At 25.6% G+C, this 19,833-nt stretch overlaps 9 protein-coding genes across 9 annotated transcripts; 5 read left to right on the top strand and 4 right to left on the bottom strand.

Moving 5' to 3' along the window:
• Positions 1-195: 195 nt before the first annotated feature.
• On the bottom strand, positions 196-2,385 carry DICPUDRAFT_86554 (uncharacterized protein; the record flags this gene model as incomplete). The annotated part of the gene is made up of 2 exons (XM_003285052.1): positions 196-314; positions 390-2,385. 2 exons carry the CDS (start codon positions 2,383-2,385, stop codon positions 196-198), a joined length of 2,115 nt encoding a protein of 704 aa, XP_003285100.1.
• Positions 2,386-3,394: 1,009 nt separating this feature from the next.
• Positions 3,395-4,214, top strand: DICPUDRAFT_76060 (uncharacterized protein; the record flags this gene model as incomplete). Its single annotated transcript, XM_003285079.1, has 2 exons — positions 3,395-3,524; positions 3,604-4,214. The coding sequence occupies 2 exons, from the start codon at positions 3,395-3,397 to the stop codon at positions 4,212-4,214; spliced, it is 741 nt and encodes a 246-aa protein (XP_003285127.1).
• Positions 4,215-5,110: 896 nt separating this feature from the next.
• On the top strand, positions 5,111-5,969 carry DICPUDRAFT_76059 (uncharacterized protein; the record flags this gene model as incomplete). Its single annotated transcript, XM_003285078.1, has 2 exons — positions 5,111-5,252; positions 5,317-5,969. The coding sequence occupies 2 exons, from the start codon at positions 5,111-5,113 to the stop codon at positions 5,967-5,969; spliced, it is 795 nt and encodes a 264-aa protein (XP_003285126.1).
• Positions 5,970-6,053: 84 nt separating this feature from the next.
• On the bottom strand, positions 6,054-6,349 carry DICPUDRAFT_148970 (uncharacterized protein; the record flags this gene model as incomplete). The annotated part of the gene is made up of 2 exons (XM_003285051.1): positions 6,054-6,243; positions 6,282-6,349. 2 exons carry the CDS (start codon positions 6,347-6,349, stop codon positions 6,054-6,056), a joined length of 258 nt encoding a protein of 85 aa, XP_003285099.1.
• Positions 6,350-7,158: 809 nt separating this feature from the next.
• On the top strand, positions 7,159-7,992 carry DICPUDRAFT_76058 (uncharacterized protein; the record flags this gene model as incomplete). The annotated part of the gene is made up of 2 exons (XM_003285077.1): positions 7,159-7,294; positions 7,364-7,992. 2 exons carry the CDS (start codon positions 7,159-7,161, stop codon positions 7,990-7,992), a joined length of 765 nt encoding a protein of 254 aa, XP_003285125.1.
• A 41-nt stretch (positions 7,993-8,033) lies between these two features.
• DICPUDRAFT_28834 (uncharacterized protein) lies at positions 8,034-9,582 on the bottom strand (the record flags this gene model as incomplete). Its single annotated transcript, XM_003285050.1, has 2 exons — positions 8,034-8,289; positions 8,372-9,582. The coding sequence occupies 2 exons, from the start codon at positions 9,580-9,582 to the stop codon at positions 8,034-8,036; spliced, it is 1,467 nt and encodes a 488-aa protein (XP_003285098.1).
• A 1,690-nt stretch (positions 9,583-11,272) lies between these two features.
• Positions 11,273-16,216, top strand: DICPUDRAFT_45888 (uncharacterized protein; the record flags this gene model as incomplete). Its single annotated transcript, XM_003285076.1, has 3 exons — positions 11,273-11,631; positions 11,702-14,038; positions 14,112-16,216. 3 exons carry the CDS (start codon positions 11,273-11,275, stop codon positions 16,117-16,119), a joined length of 4,704 nt encoding a protein of 1,567 aa, XP_003285124.1. The 3' UTR covers positions 16,120-16,216.
• On the bottom strand, positions 16,217-17,785 carry DICPUDRAFT_45887 (uncharacterized protein). Its single transcript, XM_003285049.1, has 2 exons — positions 17,354-17,785; positions 16,217-17,276 (listed from the first exon to the last, which is right to left on the bottom strand). Exons 1-2 carry the CDS (start codon positions 17,744-17,746, stop codon positions 16,281-16,283), a joined length of 1,389 nt encoding a protein of 462 aa, XP_003285097.1. The 5' UTR covers positions 17,747-17,785; the 3' UTR covers positions 16,217-16,280.
• A 603-nt stretch (positions 17,786-18,388) lies between these two features.
• On the top strand, positions 18,389-18,872 carry DICPUDRAFT_148965 (uncharacterized protein; the record flags this gene model as incomplete). Its single annotated transcript, XM_003285075.1, has 2 exons — positions 18,389-18,681; positions 18,743-18,872. The coding sequence occupies 2 exons, from the start codon at positions 18,389-18,391 to the stop codon at positions 18,870-18,872; spliced, it is 423 nt and encodes a 140-aa protein (XP_003285123.1).
• Positions 18,873-19,833: the final 961 nt, after the last annotated feature.

The raw sequence follows: 19,833 nt of genomic DNA, 5'->3' as shown, positions 1-19,833 counted from the left end.
AATTTTAAAAAATTAAAAATTGAAAAAAATTGAAAAAAAAAAATAAAAATAAAAAAAAATAAAAATTTATTAACCAAATAAATTAATGATTGATTTTTTAAATTGATTAAATAAGTTATGATTTATATTAATATTAATATTTTTAATATTTTTAATAATTTTTTTATTTTAGTTTTAGTTTTATTTTTATTTTATTTATTTCTTTTCAGCCAATTTCTTTTCAACAGCATCAATAACAGCTAAAGCGGCATCAGTAATTGGGGTACCTGGACCAAAGATAGCAGCAACACCATGTTGATAAAGGAAATCATAATCTATTTAAAAAAAAAAAATATTTAAATTAGTAACTATTAATGAATTTTTTTATGAGTAAAAATAAATGATATTACCTTGTGGTGGAATAACACCTCCACAAATTACAGTAATGTGTTCAGCATGATGTTTTTTAAGTTCACCAACTAAAGCTGGAACTAAAGTTTTATGACCGGCAGCAAGACTGCTAATACCAACAACATCTACATCACTTTCAATAGCAAATTTACAACTTTCTTCTGGGGTACTGAATAATGGTGATAAATCAACTTCAAAACCAAAATCTGAGAAAGCAGAAGCGACAGCTTTAGCACCTCTATCATGACCATCTTGACCCATTTTAGCGATGAGAATTCTTGGTGGTCTACCTTGTTTCTTTGCAAACTCTTTGACTCTTGTTAAAACTTTATCCATGACATCGGCATTACCATAAGCAGATTTATAAGCACCACTGGCTAAGGTTGAGGTTGGAATATAACGACCATAAATCTTCTCTAAAGCATCTGAAATTTCACCAACGGTACAACGAGCACGAGCAGCTTCAATGGCTAAACCTAAGAGATTACCATTACCAGATTTAGCAGCTTCAGTAAGAGCGTCTAAAGCAGCATTAGCTTTGGCTTGGTCACGAGTGGCTCTGACTCTTAAGAGACGTTCGATTTGTGAAGCCTTTACTTTATCGTTATCAATGGAGAGAATATCGATTCTTTCTTCATTCTTTAATTTGTATTTGTTGACACCAACAATAGTTTCGATACCACTATCAATTCTAGCTTGACGAGAAGCGGCGGCTTCTTCAATTCTACGTTTTGGTAAACCATCAACAACAGCTTTAGCCATACCACCCATCTTTTCAACTTCGTCAATGATCTCTTTGGCTTTATTTTCGAGTTCGTTTGTTAATGATTCCATAGCATATGAACCAGCCCATGGATCAACAATACGTGGAATACCAGTTTCTTCTTGAAGAATTAATTGAGTATTACGAGCAATACGAGCAGAGAATTCAGTTGGTAAACCAATGGCTTCATCGAGGGCATTAGTGTGGAGTGATTGAGTACCACCTAAAACAGCAGACATAGCTTCAACAGTTGTACGAATAACATTGTTGTATGGATCTTGTTCAGTTAATGACCAACCAGAGGTTTGACAATGGGTACGTAATAATAATGATTTGGTGTCTTTTGGAGCGAATTTTTCTTTCATAAGTTTGGCCCATAAACGACGAGCAGCACGTAACTTGGCAATTTCTAAATAGAAGTTCATACCAATACCAAAGAAGAAAGAGAAACGTGGTGCAATCTCATCGACAGTGACACCACCTTGAAGACCACAACGAACATATTCTAAACCATCAGCTAAAGTGAATGCTAATTCCAAAGCGGTATCGGCACCAGCTTCTTGAATGTGATAACCAGAAATTGAAATACTGTTATATTTTGGCATGTATTTTGAAGTGTAACACATAATATCTGAAATGATTTTCATTGATGGAATTGGTGGATAAATAAAAGTGTTACGAACCATAAACTCTTTAAGAATATCGTTTTGAATAGTACCAGCTAATTCTGATTGTTTTGCACCTTGCTCTTCAGCAGCAACAACATACATTGCTAAAATTGGTAATACAGCACCATTCATAGTCATAGATACTGAAACTTGATTTAATGGTAAACCATCGAATAAAATCTTCATATCCTCGACAGAATCGATAGCTACACCAGCCATACCAACATCACCTGATACACGTGGATGATCAGAGTCATAACCACGATGGGTTGCTAAATCGAATGCAACTGATAAACCTTTTTGACCTGCTGCCATATTTGCACGATAAAACTTATTTGATTCTTCAGCAGTTGAAAAACCAGCATATTGACGAATAGTCCATGGTCTATGGGTGTACATAGTGGCATATGGACCTCTAGTGAATGGGTATTGACCTGCAACTTCATCTTCAACAATATTGTGTGTATCTTTTTGTGTGTAGATTGGTTTAATTAAAATACCTTCTGGTGATTTAAATGTCAATGCATCCATTGGATTATCATGTTTAATTTCTTTTTTTGCCATCTTTTCCCATCCTGATAATAATTTTTCAGATTTTTCTTCTGAAAATGATGTAGTTAATGATCTTTTAATAACAAATGCATTTTTATTATTTCTTAATACCTAAATTATTTTGTTTTATTTATTATTTATTATTTATTATTTATTATTTATTATTTATTATTTTATATTAAATTAGAATATTAATATTAATAATTAACTTTTTTTTTAATTTTTTTTTTATTAGGTTAAGTATATAAAAACTTTATAGTAATAATACTTTTGAAACACTTGAAGCTTTTAATAAATTCATTTTTTACTTTTTATTATTAAAACTTCGATATTTAAAAATATCAAAAAATGAACAATTAAATAATAAACTGTTTGTTCAAAAAAATATGAAAAAATAAAATAGAAATAAAAAAAATTAAAAAAAATTAAAAAAAAAAAAAAAAATTTTGAAATTTTTAAAAATTAAAATTTTATTTTTTTATTTTTTGGTGATGAAATTTCCAAGGGGGTCAAACAGTTCAAGAATTCTTGAATAACTTTATAAACAAAAAATGGAAATTATCGATTTAAAATATAGAAATCTATATATTAAACAGCTCTGCATTACAACTAAAATAAAAAACTTAAATTGGACCAGTAAAAATTAAATAAATTAAATTAAAATTAAATAAATTTTATTTTTTTTTTTTTTTGATCAATTTTTAAAATATATTTTATATGGGAAATATTAATATTGAAACACCACAACACACCATATAATTGATAATAATGGCGGTTCTTTTTTTTCACTTTTAATTTTTCTTTAGTTTATTTAATTGTTTACATATTTGATTTGATTTTTTTTTTTTTTTTATTTTTATTTTTATTTTTATTTTTATTTTTTATAATATTTCTTTATTTAATAAACATTTAATTTTTTTTTTATAAAAGTTTGTTTTTTATTTTTAACAATTATAATTTAATCTTTACATATAAGTAAAATTTTCTTTAGTTGTGTAAGAGTTTTAAAAAAAAAAAAAAAATGGATTTAAAATATTTTTTTTCTGGTAGAGTTAATAAAAAAATTTTGGACCCAAACAATATATTTATTGTTGAACAAAATAAAAAAACCACTAATATAGATGATAATGAAGAACTTTCAAATTTAATTAGTAAGCAAAAAAAAAATATATAAAAAAAAACTATTATTGCTTTATTTAAAATTAATTTTCATTATTTATAAAAATTTAGAAAAAGTAAAACCATGTAATAATCCAAATGACCCAGTTAATATTTTATTTAATAATATTTTAACAGAAAAAAGAACTCAAGGTGATGACCAATGTTCCTATTTCAGTGTCACTGAATCAATCAATAGTCTAACTCCCACAGCAAATTTTTATGGAAATCTCAAAACGTTAATAAAAGCATACAAAGAAAATCATCCTAAAACCACGAACAATGACACTCTAATTAAAGATTCCATAAACCTACATATGGTATCAAGTGTTGCATCAATGAAATTTGGAATACCTTTTGAAATAGGAGATAAAAAAGATCCAAATCAAAGTGATATGGCTATTAAAGCTTTGATTTCAAAAAAAAGAGTATCTTTCGGGATGGAGTTATCTCAAAGATTATGGTGTATTTTTGGAAAACGTGCCAAAGGTGAAAGGGCAGAAGATGATGCAGAAAGGGAAGGTGGAGAGACTTCAAGACATGCAATGAACATTGTAGGCTTTAACCTTGTGGAAGACAACTTCATCATCAAAAACTATTGGGGAGAAAAAAATTTCATTTATCTTCCTTTCAAAGTTTTGGATTTAATAGATTTAACAAAACCAGAGCTTTATTTTTTTTAAATAAATAAATAAAAATTTTAATTTAAAAACAATCCTTTTTTATTTATTGTTGTTGATTTCTATTTTTTTTTTTTTTTGAAAAATAAAGTTGGTTTAAAGTGAAAATAATTAAACTAAATGTTGTTGCGATAGCTGTAAATCTGAATAAATACATCGGTGATTTATGTTCATATAAAAACCCACCATTAATACTTTTGAAACACTTGAAGCTTTTAATAAATTTTTTTTTACTTTTTATTATTAAAACTTCGATATTTAAAAATATCAAAAAATGAACAATTAAATAATAAACTGTTTGTTGAAAAAAATATTGGGTTATAAAATAGAAATAAAAAAAATTTAAAAAAAAAAAAAAAAAAATTTTAATAAAAATTATTTTTTTATGATGAAATTTCAAACAATACAAGACTATATTTTTTGAAAATGTAAAATAATATTATCAATTAACTAAAAAATGGATATTATTGATTTAAACTATAGAAATCTATATATTAAACAGCTTTTGAAGAACAACTTAAATTTATAACCAAATAGGCGACATGTGAAAATCAATATAGATTAGTTAAATATTCAAAGAATCAAATAAATAATAATACAAATTTAAAATTAATTTTAAAATAAATAAATTTAATAAAATTTAATTCTTTTTATATGGAAAAAAAATTTATATAAAAAAACACCACACCACACTCAATATCATCATATAAGTGTTAACAATAGGTCGTATATATATATCTTTATTTATTTTTATTTTTATTTATTTAATTATATTTTTATTTTTGTTTTTATTTATTTGCATTTCATAATTATTTTTAACATAATTATTATTATTATTTAATCTTTACATATTACCTATAACATTTTCTTTAAAATTGAAAGAGTTAAAAAAAAAAAAAATGAATACTGAATATCTTTTACAACAAGATAATGGGGTAAAAAAAACTTTGGACCCAAACAATCAAACTATTAAAATACTAAACAATACCATCAAAAATGCCAATGCTGAAGATATTAAAAAAGAACTTTCAACTTTAATAGGTAAGTAATAAAAAAAAAAATAAAAAAACTATTATTAATTTAATAATCAATTTTCATTATTTAGAAAAAGTAGAACCATATAATCCTAAGGACCCAGATAATTTTTTAAATGATACCTCAACAAAAAAAAGAAAACAAGGTAATGACCAATGCGCTTTTTTCAGTGTAACTGAATCAATAGATCAATTTACTCCAAATCCAAATTTTAAAATAAACCTTGGTATTGTAATAGAAGAATACAAAAATTATAAAGAAGCGGATATATATGGCTGCATAACTCTATCTGTAGTAGCAGGTGTTGTACCATTAAAATTTGACATAGATGTTGACCTTGTTGTAAAAGGAGAACCAGTTATACAAATGGTTATTACAGCTTTGGAAGAGAATAAAAAAATATCTTTCGCGATGGAGCTTCCTAAAAAACTATGGGTCACATTCGAAAAAAAGGCCAAAGGAGAGATGGGGCTTGAAAAAGTATGGAACACATTCAAAGAATATGCCAAAGGTAAAAAGACAAAATCCGATAAAGAAAGTAGTGAAGAGACAATTAGACATGCAATGAATATTGTTGGTTACAACAAAAAAAAAGAATGTTTCATCATCAAAAACTTTTGGGGAGAAGATAAATTCATTTATCTTCCTTTTAAGATTTTCGATTTAGAATTTAGCGAAGTAACAGATCCAACATTTTGCTTTTTTTATGAAAAGAAAAAATAAATAAAAAATAAATAAAAATTTTAATTTAAAAACAATCCTTTTATTTATTATTGTTGACTTCTTTTTTTTTTTTTTGAAAAATAATTAAACTAAATGTTGTTGCGATAGCTGTAAATCTGAACAAATACATTGGCGATTTATGTTCATATAAAACCCACCAATGATTGATCCTAAACCTGCACCCAATCCACAATAAATACCTGAAAAAATACCTTGGTATGTAGTTTCATTCTCTTTTGGTGCCATTTGATTTGATAACTCTACACCAGCGCCCCTGTTTGATATTTAATAAATTAAATTATTATGAACTACTTACCTTCTGGTGATTTAAATGTTAATGCATCCATTGGATTATCATGTTTAATTTCTTTTTTTGCCATCTTTTCCCATCCTGATAATAATTTTTCAGATTTTTCTTCTGAAAATGATGTAGTTAATGATCTTTTAATAACAAATGCATTTTTATTTTCTTAATACCTAATGATTTTATTATTTGTTATTTATATTAAATTAGAATATTAATATTTATATTTAACTTTTTTTTTTTTATATATATATTTATTTTATTTTGTAAATAAAAATTATAGAAATAATACTTTTGAAACACTTGAAGCTTTTAATAAATTCATTTTTACTTTTTATTTTTAAAACTTCGATATTTAAAAATATCAAAATGAACAAATAAATAAACACTGTATAAAAAATATGGGAAATAAAAAAAATTATAAAAAAATTAATAAAAAAATAAAAAAAAAAAAAAAAAAATTTGAAATTTCAAAAAATTTAAATTTCTATTTGGACAATATATTTTTTTTTTGAAATTTATTTACCCCCTTTTAGCTTAACTAACTAATTGATTTTAAAATAAGTCATCAATTTTTTTTTTTTTTTATTAATTGGCACCAACATCAATATAATAATTATAATAAAAATTAACCTTCTATAAATATGGTTATATATCTTTTTTTTTATTTTTTATTTATTTTTTTATTAATATTATTATTTATAATATATTTATTATTTTTTTACGTTAAAATATATTATTATTTATTAGTTATTATTTATTATTATTTAATTTAAACCTTAATTTTTTTTTTTCTTAAAATTAGTATTATTAATTTTTAAATAATTATTTATTTTTTATATATCACTCATAAAATATTTAATCTAAAAAAAAAAATAAAAAAAAATGGGTAAAAAAGGGGCAGCTAAAAAAATTTATGATTCAGTAAAAAGCTTTAAAAAATTGATTGACTCAAACAGTGGAGAAATTCAAAAACTAAACAATATCATTCCTGCTAATGAAGAACTTTCACTTTTAATTAGTAAGGAAAAAAAAAATAAAAAAAATAAACTATAATAAAGTAATTAATTTATTTATAATCAATATTTAGAAAGCATTGTACCATATGATGATAAAGATGCTGATAATATATTAAATAACACTTCAAATAAAAGAAGAGTTCAAAGAAGTAACCAATGCACTTTTTATAGTGTTGCTGAATCGATCATTGAAATGGTTCCAATATCAAATTTTAATGTATGTCTTTTTTTAATTATAATGGCCTATTATTACGACCATTATAATAGAAACAAAAACTTTTCAATATATAGAACCATAATGTTACACAAGGTAGCAGGTGTTGCATCAAGATTCTATGACTTAGATTCTGAAGTTGGTAATGAAGATGATCCAAATCAAAGTGGAATGGTTATTGATGCTTTGAATAATCAAAAAAATGTATCTTTTGCCATAGAACTAACTCTAGGATTATGGAGAACATTCGAAAAATGTGCTAAAGGTAAAACAGAAGATGATGCAGAAACTGATTTAGAAAGAAGTGAAAAAGATGAAGAGACATCCAGACATGCAATGAATATAGTTGGATACAATTATAAAAAAGAATGCTTCATCGTCAAAAACCATTGGGGTGAAGATAAATTCTTTTATCTTCCATTTAAGGTTTTGGATATGAAAAAATTAACAAAACCAATATTGATTTTTTTTAATAAAAATAAATAATTAAAAACAAATAAAAGCTTTTATTTAAAAACGATCCCTTTTTATTTACAATTGTTGATTTCTTTTTTTTTTTTTGAAAAATAAAGTTGGTTTAAAGTGAAAATAATTAAACTAAATGTTGTTGCGATAGCTGTAAATCTGAATAAATACATTGGTGATTTATGTTCATATAAAAACCCACCAATGATTGATCCTAAACCTGCACCCAATCCACAATAAATACCTGAAAAAATACCTTGGTATGTAGTTTCATACCCTTTTGGTGCCATTTGATTTGATAACTCTACACCAGCACCCCTATTTGATATAAAAAAAAAATTATAATTATATATTAGTATATAAGCTTTTTTATTATTTAAATGGCACTATTACTACTTACCAAATAGTTGCAAAAGCAATACCATGTAAAATTTCAATTGGTAAAACAAACCATGGTGAAATTGATTCGATTGCTAGAATATTATATAAACATAAACGTGTAATAAAGCAAACATGACCAATAATGATCATTTTATTTACACCCACTATTGTTAAGAGCTGTTTACCGAAAAAGAAAAAAGGCAACTCCATTACTACTGTAAATGGCATAGTACTTCCCAAAAGCAATGAGCTGGCATGTTTTACATCGTGAAGGAAGAGGAATAAATAATTACCAATTATATTAGCTGTCATACCACAAATCATTACTGCAAATAAAAAGATCATCATATGAGCATCTTTTAATAAATTGACTATAACCTGCTTTGTAGTTAATCTTTCCTCGAGTGTATTAGTTTCTTCTTGAATTTGAATCGATGTTATATTTTCACTAGAGTCCTCTTTATCCAAAAGATTGTTCTTCATATCGTCATCGTATGATTTTGGTGTGATGGATGGTGATGAATTTACTGACGAGTTTTCAGATACTTGCTCCAATACTATATCTTCGCTATTTGATCCATCTGCTGTAGATTCTTTTACAGTTTCTTCCTCCTCGAGTAATTTTCTAAAATTTGTTAAACTTGCACCAGACTTTTTCAATTTGGATCCCATGGTAGTCTGATTGTAAATGTAATAAGCTATAAACAATACCATCCAAAAAGCATAGGAAATAAATATTGAGTTGAGAGAGTGATGAATGAGAATACCTGTAACGAATGCAACAATACCGTAACTAATTGCCCCAAACAATCTCTGCATGCCATAATACTTTGAATCTTCGCCCATTTGTTTTAAAACAAAGCTGTCTACTATCGGAAAAATGGGTGCAGAGCTTAAACTATAAAGCCCAACTAATAAGAAAATTCCAAAAAGATTGCCATCAGTTGGAATTAATAAAACCAATGCAATTATTGTAAGTGAACAATTTAATATCAATACAAGTCTATGTGAATTATATTTATCTGCTAAACCAGTCCACAACGGTGCCGCTATAAATGATAGAAATGGAATTAAACACGTTATTATACCTATAATTGATGGTGTGATGGTTTCGAAACTATGTAAATAAATACTGATAAATGGTTGAAAACATGATAATGATGCAAAACCTAAAAAATATATTATTTTAAAATTTGTAAATTTTTTAAAATTTTCAATTGTTTCACCCATTCTTATCTATGATATTAATTATTGGCTGCTACATTGTTCGATTGGTAGGGTGAAATAAAAATTAAAGTAAAAAAATTTTAAAAACAAAATAAAAAAATTAAATTAATATTAATTCAAAAAATACGAAAAAAATGATTTTTTTTTTTTAAACACTCGAAATAATTACATTTTCAAAAAAAAAATTTCTTTTTTTATAATTTTTTTATTAGATTCCAAATATTTATTTGTTTATTTTTTGTATTTACTTGTGCATGAAAAAAATTATTTATCTTTGTAGCCTTAAGATGAGTTGTAAGAAAAAAACAATGATAAATCAAAAAATGTCAAAAAAAATAAAAATAAAAATAATTTTTAAAAAAAAAAAAAAAACAAAAAAAACATTTATTTCGGGATTCATTAGTACTGGGATTTCTTAAAATGACCAACCGATTAAAGAAAAATGCAAATTATTGTTTTTTTGGAAAGAAGGATTTTGTGTATAAAAATAAAGATATTTTTGGATTTTTTTTTTAAGATTTGAATTTGATTCTTAATTAGATTCATGAATTTTTGATTAATCAAAAAAAAAAAATAAAAAAAAAGATAAGAAGTAAAATTAAGAAGTTTTATGATTACTCAATGAGTGAGTTCAAAAATTATAAAAAAAAAAAAAAAGAATAATTTAAAATTTTAAAAAAATTTTAATCAACTATAATCTAATAATAAATTTATTTAAATTCTTTTGAATTAAATCCAATCAATCAATCAAATCAATCATAATTAAATCAAATCTTTAGTTTTTTAAATAGATTCAATAAATTTTTTTTTTTTTCAATATTTATAATAATTTAAAATTTATTATAATTTATAATTTATAATTTATTATATTTGAATCGGCTATTAATTTAATTAATTAAAATTTATTTTTAAAAAAATTTACAAATATTTTTTTTTTTTTTTTTTTTTTGTATTTTTTTATTTTTTAATTTTTTTAATTTTTTTTTTAATTTATTAATTTTTCATATTTTTTTTTTCTTTTATAACCAATCAAATACTATTACACTACTGTTTGTTTTATTATCCTTTATTTTCTTTTTTTGTTGGAAAGACATAACAAATTTTTTTTAACAAAAATATAATAATAGTAGAAGTCCTGCAAAGATATATAATATAAATAAACTCATACTCACACTCACCCACACTTACACACAACAAAATATAGATTTTCACTCACACTATAATATTTATTTTTATATATTTTTTTTTTTTCATAATAATAAATATTGTTTTAAATATAATATTAATAATAATAATATAATTGTAAACACAAAAAATATATTTACCCAATAACTCACACATAGTACACCCACCACCCACACATAAAATACATATAAATATATAATTCAAAAAACGCATATGGTAAATATTTTTTATAACCTTCTACTCTGTTAATCATATTTGCTCTTTTTATTATTATTATAAACTTTTGGTTATTATTTTATATTATCAATAATAAAAACAATCATATAAAATTAAAGCTTTAAAAAACAAAAAAAAAAAAAAAAATTAAATCATCATTTTTTTTACAACATATTCAATATATATATTTAAAAAAAATATTAACATTACTTATTTTATATTAAAAACTATTAATAATAAAAAAATTTAAAAAAAATAAAAAAAAATAAAAAAAATAATTATTGTATAGTCTATGATGATTTCAAATAATAATTCAGAATCCAGTAATAGTGGAGAGGAGTATAAAAAAATTTTGGACTCTTTTAGTGAAAAAATTAAAATCAAAGATTCATTAATAAATAAAAACAACGAAAACAAAGAAAACAATAATAATAATTATAATAACAATAAAGTATATACTATTACATTAAGTGGAAATGGAGCAGAGCCACCATTTAAAGCAAAAGGTTTAATATTAGATCATTTAGGAACTCTTAGAATTATAATTCCAGCAGGTCTTGAAGTTGCATCATTAAATCCAATCATCTATACAAATTATCCATCATTAAATGAACAATTTCAACGTGAGAAATATTCTGTTTTTCATAAAGGGTAAGTTTTTTTTTAAAATTACTTTATTTTATTTTTTAATAAATATACTAATAGTTTAATTTATTTATAGACCAGTTAATCCATATAGTGGTAATAATGATTTAATTTTTGAACAAAAAATTGAAAAATATGGGTGCTTTGACTATTATGTTGAATGGGAAGATGTTGAAGAAGGAAAAACAAAGAGGGGCGAGCTAGGAACATTCCAAATCAATCCAGTTTTAAAAATCAACGACTTTAAATTGCCAAGTGATGGTATTATTTTAGAAACATTTTTAACCAAATGTATGGGTCCATTAAAAGATTGGGAAAAGCATATTTCAATGGCATCAAAATTAGGATATAATATGATTCACTATACCCCAGTTCAAGAAATTGGCGCCTCTGGTAGCTCATATAGTATTTATGACCAACAATCAATCTCATCTAAAATTTTCGAACCAGAAAAACCAACTGAACAAGAGAAACTTCAACAGCTCTCACAATTTATTGATAGGGCCGAAAAAGAACACAATGTATTGGGTATGATAGATTTGGTTTGGAACCATACAGCCCATAATAGCAAGTGGCTCAATGAACACCCAGAGGCTGGTTATAACACTGACAATTCACCACATTTAAAGGCCGCTGTTCTTTTAGATCAAACTCTTTGCGGCTTTGGTAAAAGTCTTTATGGTAAAGAAATAGAATCAGTTGAAGCATTGGAAAAGTTGGTCAAAGAAATCAATGATAAAGTTATTGCTCCATTAAAACTTTGGGAATATTATGTGCTAAATATTGAAAAGGAAGTAGAAATATTTAAAAATACATATCATTCATCAAATAGAGTCAGAGAAGCTGTCCCATCATCTGGATCAACATTTTCACCATCTTTCCTCAAGAATATCATCAACAATCCAACAAGCGAAAAGCAAGAAATGATTAAAAATATCTCAAAAAATGGAACCATTAGAGCACCATCCTATGATCGTTATTCACTTCATATAAATTTAGACTACACCTACAAGATTTTAGATTCATCTCCATCTTTCGGTCCACTAACACCAGAAGAACAAATCCAAAAGTATGAAGATATCCTCAAGATTGTTAATCTTCAATTGTATCGTGAATATGACCATGATGTCGAAGCCATCATCAAAAACATTACAGAAAGAATTAAATATGAAAGAATCAGTTCACATGGTCCAAGACTAGGTGTAATTAGTTCATCAAAACCATTATTAAATAGCTACTTTACATTTATTCAATTCCGTGAACCAAATGGTTCAATTCGTGAAATTCCATTAGCTAACAATGGTTGGATTTTTAATCATAACCCAACTATTGATTTTGCAAGTAGTGAATCGCGTGCCTACCTTCGTAGAGATGTTATTATCTGGGGTGATTGCGTCAAAATGCGTTATGGTAACTCACCATCAGACAATCCATGGCTTTGGGAACACATGAAAACCTACACCCAAAAAATGGCTCGTATTTTCCATGCAATTAGAATAGACAATTGCCATAGTACACCAATTCATTTAGCTCAATATCTTTTAGATGCCGCTAGGGAAGTTAGACCTGATATCTATGTAACCTGTGAGCTTTTTACCGGTAGTGAAGAAATTGACGATATTTTCGTAAAGAAGTTGGGTATCAATTCATTAATTCGTGAAGCTATGCAATGCCATGACCCTTCAGAATTTAGTCGTGTAGTCTATCGTTATGGTGGCTCACCAATAGGAAGTGTTCATGACTGCGAATATCATTCAAAATATCCAAGTACCTCTCAAAGCTATAACACTAAACCATTAAAACCAACATTACCACCAGCCCTATTCATGGATTGTACCCATGATAATGAAACACCATACCAAAAGAGAACTGTTTATGACACTTTACCAAACGCTGCAATCGTTACTATGACAGTCAGTGCTATTGGATCAACAAGAGGATATGACGAAATTTTCCCAAAAACTATTGATTTAGTTAATGAAACTCGTCTTTATAACCCAAACTTAAACCTATCATCTGGTATACTCCCAGTTCGTACACTATTAAACAAACTTCACTTGGAGCTCTCGGTCAATGACTACAGTGAAACTCATATTCATCAAGACGGCAACCTATTATTTATTCAAAGATATTCGCCATCACTAAACCAATCAATATTCTGCCTATCCCATTCAGCATTCTCCAGTGATCAAAATAATAACTATGAAGACCATGAAATCATTATTCCAAGTAAAATTACAGAACTTATTTTTGGTGCAAGAATTACAAATGTACATAATAACAATCAACCATTTGAAAGCAAAGACTTATTAAAAGGTTTTAATGTCGATTGCGAAATTCTCTATTCTACTAAAGTTTTAAATCAAATGTGCCATTTGCGAGATTTAAATCATGATGTCGGTGTAGTATTAAAGTAAGTATAGCCAATTAACAACTAAAATAGTTTTAATAATTTATAATACTAATTTATTTTAATTTATTTTTAGACTAAAATATTTCCCAAAGGGTTCAATTTTAATTTTTAGAGGTGAACTCCCAAAAGATTGTGTTGAATCAATAAAGAGAATAGAATCATATATCGGTGACCAAAACAAATTAAATAAAACATTTGAAAATATCAATTTAATTGATATGAACGTTTTATTATACAGAATTAACGAAGAAGAGAAGTCAGTTACAGGTCATGGTGCATATCATCTTGATAATATTGGGGAATTACCATTCTGTGGCCTTTCAGGCTTTGTATCAGTTTTGAAGAATATTCATCAATATAATGATTTGGGTCACCCACTTTGCGAAAATTTAAGAAAAGGAAATTGGGCTTTGGACTATATTTCAGGTCGTCTTAATCAAAGACCAAATCTTTCGTCTGTTAAAGATTGGCTAAACTATTGTTTTGTTCATTTGAAACGTCTCCCAAGAAATTTGGTTCCAATGTATTTCTATCAAATTATCATCACTGCTTATCGTGCCTCTGTCGATAAATCTATTTCGTTAATGCCATCATTCATCCAAAATGCAAACTGGTTTGTACATAAACTCGCCGTTACCACTATTCAATTCTTTGGTGTATCGACTCCACTCATCAGCAATCCAAATGTACTTGAAGGTGTTCAAGATCGTGAAGCTTCATTAGCTGCTGGATTCCCTCATTTCGCCACAGGATATATGAGATCATGGGGCAGAGATACTTTTATTTCTTTACGTGGTATTCTTTTAGTAACTGGTCGTTATCAAGAAGCAATTAACATCATTGTCGGCTTTGGTGCATGTCTTAGATTTGGTTTAATTCCAAATCTTCTAGATTGCGGTACAAAACCAAGATTCAATTCTAGAGATAGTGTATGGTGGTACCTTAGAGCCATTCAAGATACCTATAATTGTTTACCAAGCGAAAAAGAAAAAGAACAATTCCTTCAAACCAAAGTATATCGTTTATTCTCACCACCAGAATATGTTTCACCATACAGCACAGTATCCGAAATCATTCAAGAGATTTTACAAGCACATGCCTCTGGTATTCACTTTAGAGAACCAAATGCTGGTAGAGAAATTGATGACCGTATGAGAGATGAAGGCTTCAACATTGATATTGATCTCAATAGAAAGAATGGTTTCCTTTATGGTGGAAATCGTTCAAACTGCGGAACATGGATGGATAAGATGGGTGAATCAACCAAAGCAAACAACTATGGCGAACCAGCTACTCCACGTGACGGTGCTCCAATTGAAATTACTGCTATGCTTTACTCAACTGTTAGCTGGTTATCCTCACTTTATAGCTCTGGTAAATTTAAATTTGGTGGTGTTGATTTGGCTGACGAGTCTGATAAATCAAAAGTTACTAGCTTTACCTATGATCAATGGTCAAAACTTATTCAAGCCAATTTCGAAAAATTCTACTACATACCATCAAGTAATGAAGATAAACAATACACCATCAATACAAGCTATGTTCATCGTAGATATATTTATAAAGATGTAGTTGGAAGCGCAAACATATACCAAGACTATCAATTTAGACCAAATCTTTGCGTTGCAATGTCATTTGCCCCACAACTTTTCGATAATCAGCATGCAAGTAAATGTATAGATGTAGTTAGATCACATTTAGCAGGTCCACTTGGTATGAAAACCCTTGATCCAAATGATCCATCTTACCATGGTAACTATGATAACGCTGCTGACTCTGGCTACAAACCAACATCAAAAGGTTTCAACTACCACAATGGTCCAGAGTGGGTTTGGGTTTATGGATTCTTCTTAGAAAGTATCATTCAATTCAAACATTATCCAAACATCTCAACTAAAAACCATTTAATTGAAGGACTTTTAGTAAACCACAAGAATCACATCCAAACCTCACCTCGTTCATCTCTACCAGAACTTACAAATCGTGATGGTCACTATTGCAGAGATAGTTGTGACTCTCAAGCTTGGTCAATCGCTACAATCTTGGGTGCCTTGGATAAACTATCAAAAAATAAAAATTAAAACTCCATTTTAAAAAATTGTGATAGTAATAATAAAAAATTAAATAAAATTAAATTGTTTTAAAAATTATTTGTTTAAATATCCATTTTTAAAAGATAAAGACAATTAAAAAACTTTATTTTAAATTTAAAAACTTTATTTTTTTTTTGTTTATTAATAATTTAATTTGAAACTGAAATTGATTCTACTTCAATATAGTCATCATTTAACTCATCATAACCAGTGATTGCAACTGCCATAAAGTCATGAGCACCAAATTCTGAAAGTGGAATTCTAATCATAGCAGATTGGCCATCAACATAGTTTTGGACATAACGAGATAGTGAAGTACTTCTAACATATTTATCATTAGCAATTAATAAACTAACATCTGTATCTTCCAAAATACTCTTATATGAGTTTACTTTTAAGTTGATAGTTTGCTTTCCTTTGCCACTAATACAATTGGTACCTGATGAACACTTGAAGAAAAGAGCTTCGCCTGGAATTGGTTGGGTTTCATAATGGTTAACAGCTTTTGAAGTTTTTACACCTTTACTAATATCAATGAATTCTTTTTCTAAAACACCTTTATTAACGATATATTGAATGTTCATACCCAATGGAGTTTGATTTAATTTGGAGACAAGATCGACCTCAGGTTCTCTCTTTTTATATTCTTGTTCTCTTTCTTGGTCAAGTCTTTGTTGAGTTATTCTTTCTTCTTGAACTCTTTGTGAATTATATTCCCTAGCATCGTTAATATGTTCTCTTGGTACTTGTTGTGGGGATTGCTGATGTTGTTGTGGATATGATTGATGTGGCTGTTGTTGTGGATATGATTGATGTTGTTGTTGTTGTGGATATGATTGGTGTTGTTGTTGTTGTGGGTATGATTGGTGTTGTTGTTGTTGTGGGTATGATTGTTGTTGATAGTTTTGGCTATATGCAGCATTTGCTCCGCCAATAATAATATCGGCACAAGTTAAATAATACTCTTTTGGATTGAATTCCCAAAAGAACTGTAAAACATATAAACCACTTTGAACGTTGTTTGGTAATTTGAAACATGATGTACATGTTGAATTATTAGTATTTTCATAATATTTTGAACAATTACCAAATGCACTAGAATGAACTGGATTGTTAAAAAATACACTTTGGTCATTATCAACCATCTTTTAGTTTATATAAAAATAAAATATTTATTAGTATATAATCTATTTTAAATTAATATAGCTATTTGAATACATACATCAGAGCTAGACATTTTATTAGAAAGATAGAAACTAACGGTACCAGCTCTAAGTTGATTAGCATGATTTCTAGCAGGCCATTGTGGACAGATAGTCTGACCTGGTTGGAATTGGCCCATTGGGTATTTTTGAGAGTATTGTAATGAAATTGGATTTGTTCTTCTTTGAACAGGACCACATGCTTGTCCAAGTTCGGTTGGATGTGGTTTGGTGAATTTACCCCTTTGGAACAAGAATCCATCACCTTGATCTACATGAAATTTATAATTTCTAGGATATGCTTGACATGACTTTGATCCAAAATCCCAATTCACACAACTCATAAAAGAGTGTGCTTGAATTTTTAAGATATTAAATAAAAATAAAATAACTAAAAAATATAAAATTTTCATTTTTTAGTTTATTAAATAATTAGTTTATTTAATAATTTTAATAAAATAAAAATAGGAAATAAAATAAAGAAAAAAAAAAAAAATTATATTACAAAAAAATAAAATAAAAATTTAATTTTATTATATTATTATTTATTGATATTATATTTTACAAATTTAATACATTGCCAGCAATATTATTGCATAAAGTAAATAAATTGTTTTTTAGTAGCGAGGATTATTTAATTATTTATTTTATTTTTTTTTATTTTTTTTTTTAATTATAATAATAACATTATTGTTATACCATTACAATGATAAAAAAATGTAAATATAGGGTTAACCCGACACCCCCTATTTTTTGTGAATTCTTTTAAATAAAAAAATAAAAAAAATAGAAAAAAAATGTATTTAAATAGTTGGGGTGCGATATTTTTTCAAAAAGTTAAAACTATAGCAAACAAATATTGATTTTATAGGTTAAATCTTTACAAATAACTAATTTTCAATACTTACAGTAATGAATATAATCATATATACATATGTTTTATTATAATAAAATGAAAAAAAAAAATTATTTTTAAAAAAAAAAAATTTTATTTTTTTCAAAATTTTTTTTTTTTTTTAATTTTAAATTTTGAAAATAGTTATAAATGTATATAAATGGATAATGAAAAACAAAGCAACTCCACAATTAATACAAAAGAAAACTCACTAATAGATATTCATAAAATAGAAAAGATTTTAAAAGATATACTAAAGAAGTATGAACATAAAACTCAATTCAAACAAGACTCTGTTTTAACCCTAGAAAGGATGGTAGAGTTATTTTTAGGAATTATTTTAAAAAACAATACTAGTAACAATGTGTTGACCGTAAGTGGAATTTACAAAACAATAATGGATTTAGAATTGGACTTTTTATTACCCGATGGGGGTATAACAAAAAAAAATAGGTTTGTATCAATTAAAATTTTTATTTAAAAAAAAAAAAATCTAATTAATAAATTTTATTAGTGGAGTAGATAATCTAAACGATTATTTTTGTAATGATGAAGAAAATCACAAAAACAACTATTTTTATGATAATGACGATGACCAAGATTCTGAGGAATATGAAAACTTTTCAAATTTGGATTCATTATAATAAACATTTTTTAAAAAAAATCAATCAAAATATTTTGGTAAAAAACTGCAAATTACTTTTTTAAGATTTTACAAAAAAAAAAAATAAAAAATAAAAAAAAAAATAAAAACAAAACAAAACAAAAACAAATAACATATTTATTAAATAATCTTTTTTAATCTTTTTTTTCCTTTATTTATTTTATTTTATTTTATTTATTTATCCATTTATTTATTTTTAAATTTTTAAATTTTTAATCATGGTTTAAATTTTACACACATATGAAAAACAATTAACCATCAAATTATTTTGGGTTGGTATTTTTCAAATAATTTTTTTTTATTTTTTATTTTTAAAAAAAAAAATTTTAAAATAATTTTTTATTTTTTTTTTATTTTTTTTTTTTTTGAAAAATTTAAAAAAAAAAAAATTTAAAAATATTTTATATATCATTTTAACAATTATTTATTTATTTATTTATTTATTTTTGTATCATTATACATTTAAGGTAAATTTAAACTATGTTTTGTTTACTTTGTTTTGTTTTGCTTATTTAATACTATTCCACATTTTTTTTAATTAAACAAATGGCATATGCGCATAAAATTTTTATTTTTGTTTTTTTTATTCTGTTTTGTTTTTTGTTTTTTTTTTTTTTTGTTTTTTTTGCATTGTTATAAAAAACCAATATAAATATTTTTTTGATGATTAATCAAATTTAAATTTTATTTAAATCACTTATATCTTTTATTTGATAAATTTAAATTATATTATTTTTCATTTTTGATCAACCAAATTTTTATTTTTTTTATTTTTTTTTTTTTTTTAAAAATCATCAATAAATTTATAATACAATAGATACAAATAAAAATAAATATAGTAAATAATTAACATCATCAAAAATAAAGAAAATAATTATTTATCGTCAAACTTAAAAAATAGAGAAATTTTTTAAAAAAAAAGAAAAGGGTGGATATACATC

This window comes from Dictyostelium purpureum (assembly GCF_000190715.1).
Source record: "Dictyostelium purpureum unplaced genomic scaffold DICPUscaffold_38, whole genome shotgun sequence".
Taxonomy (NCBI): domain Eukaryota; phylum Evosea; class Eumycetozoa; order Dictyosteliales; family Dictyosteliaceae; genus Dictyostelium; species Dictyostelium purpureum.
This window is presented reverse-complemented; position numbering and strand designations above follow the sequence as displayed.

Excerpts from the sequence above, each read along its gene's own strand:
- DICPUDRAFT_45887 (XM_003285049.1), bottom strand. The coding sequence starts at position 17,746 with ATGAAAATTTTATATTTTTTAGTTATTTTATTTTTATTTAATATCTTA. Across the intron at positions 17,277-17,353 it reads ATAAAATGTCTAGCTCTGAT|ATGGTTGATAATGACCAAAG; the intron begins GTATGTATTCAA and ends ATAAACTAAAAG.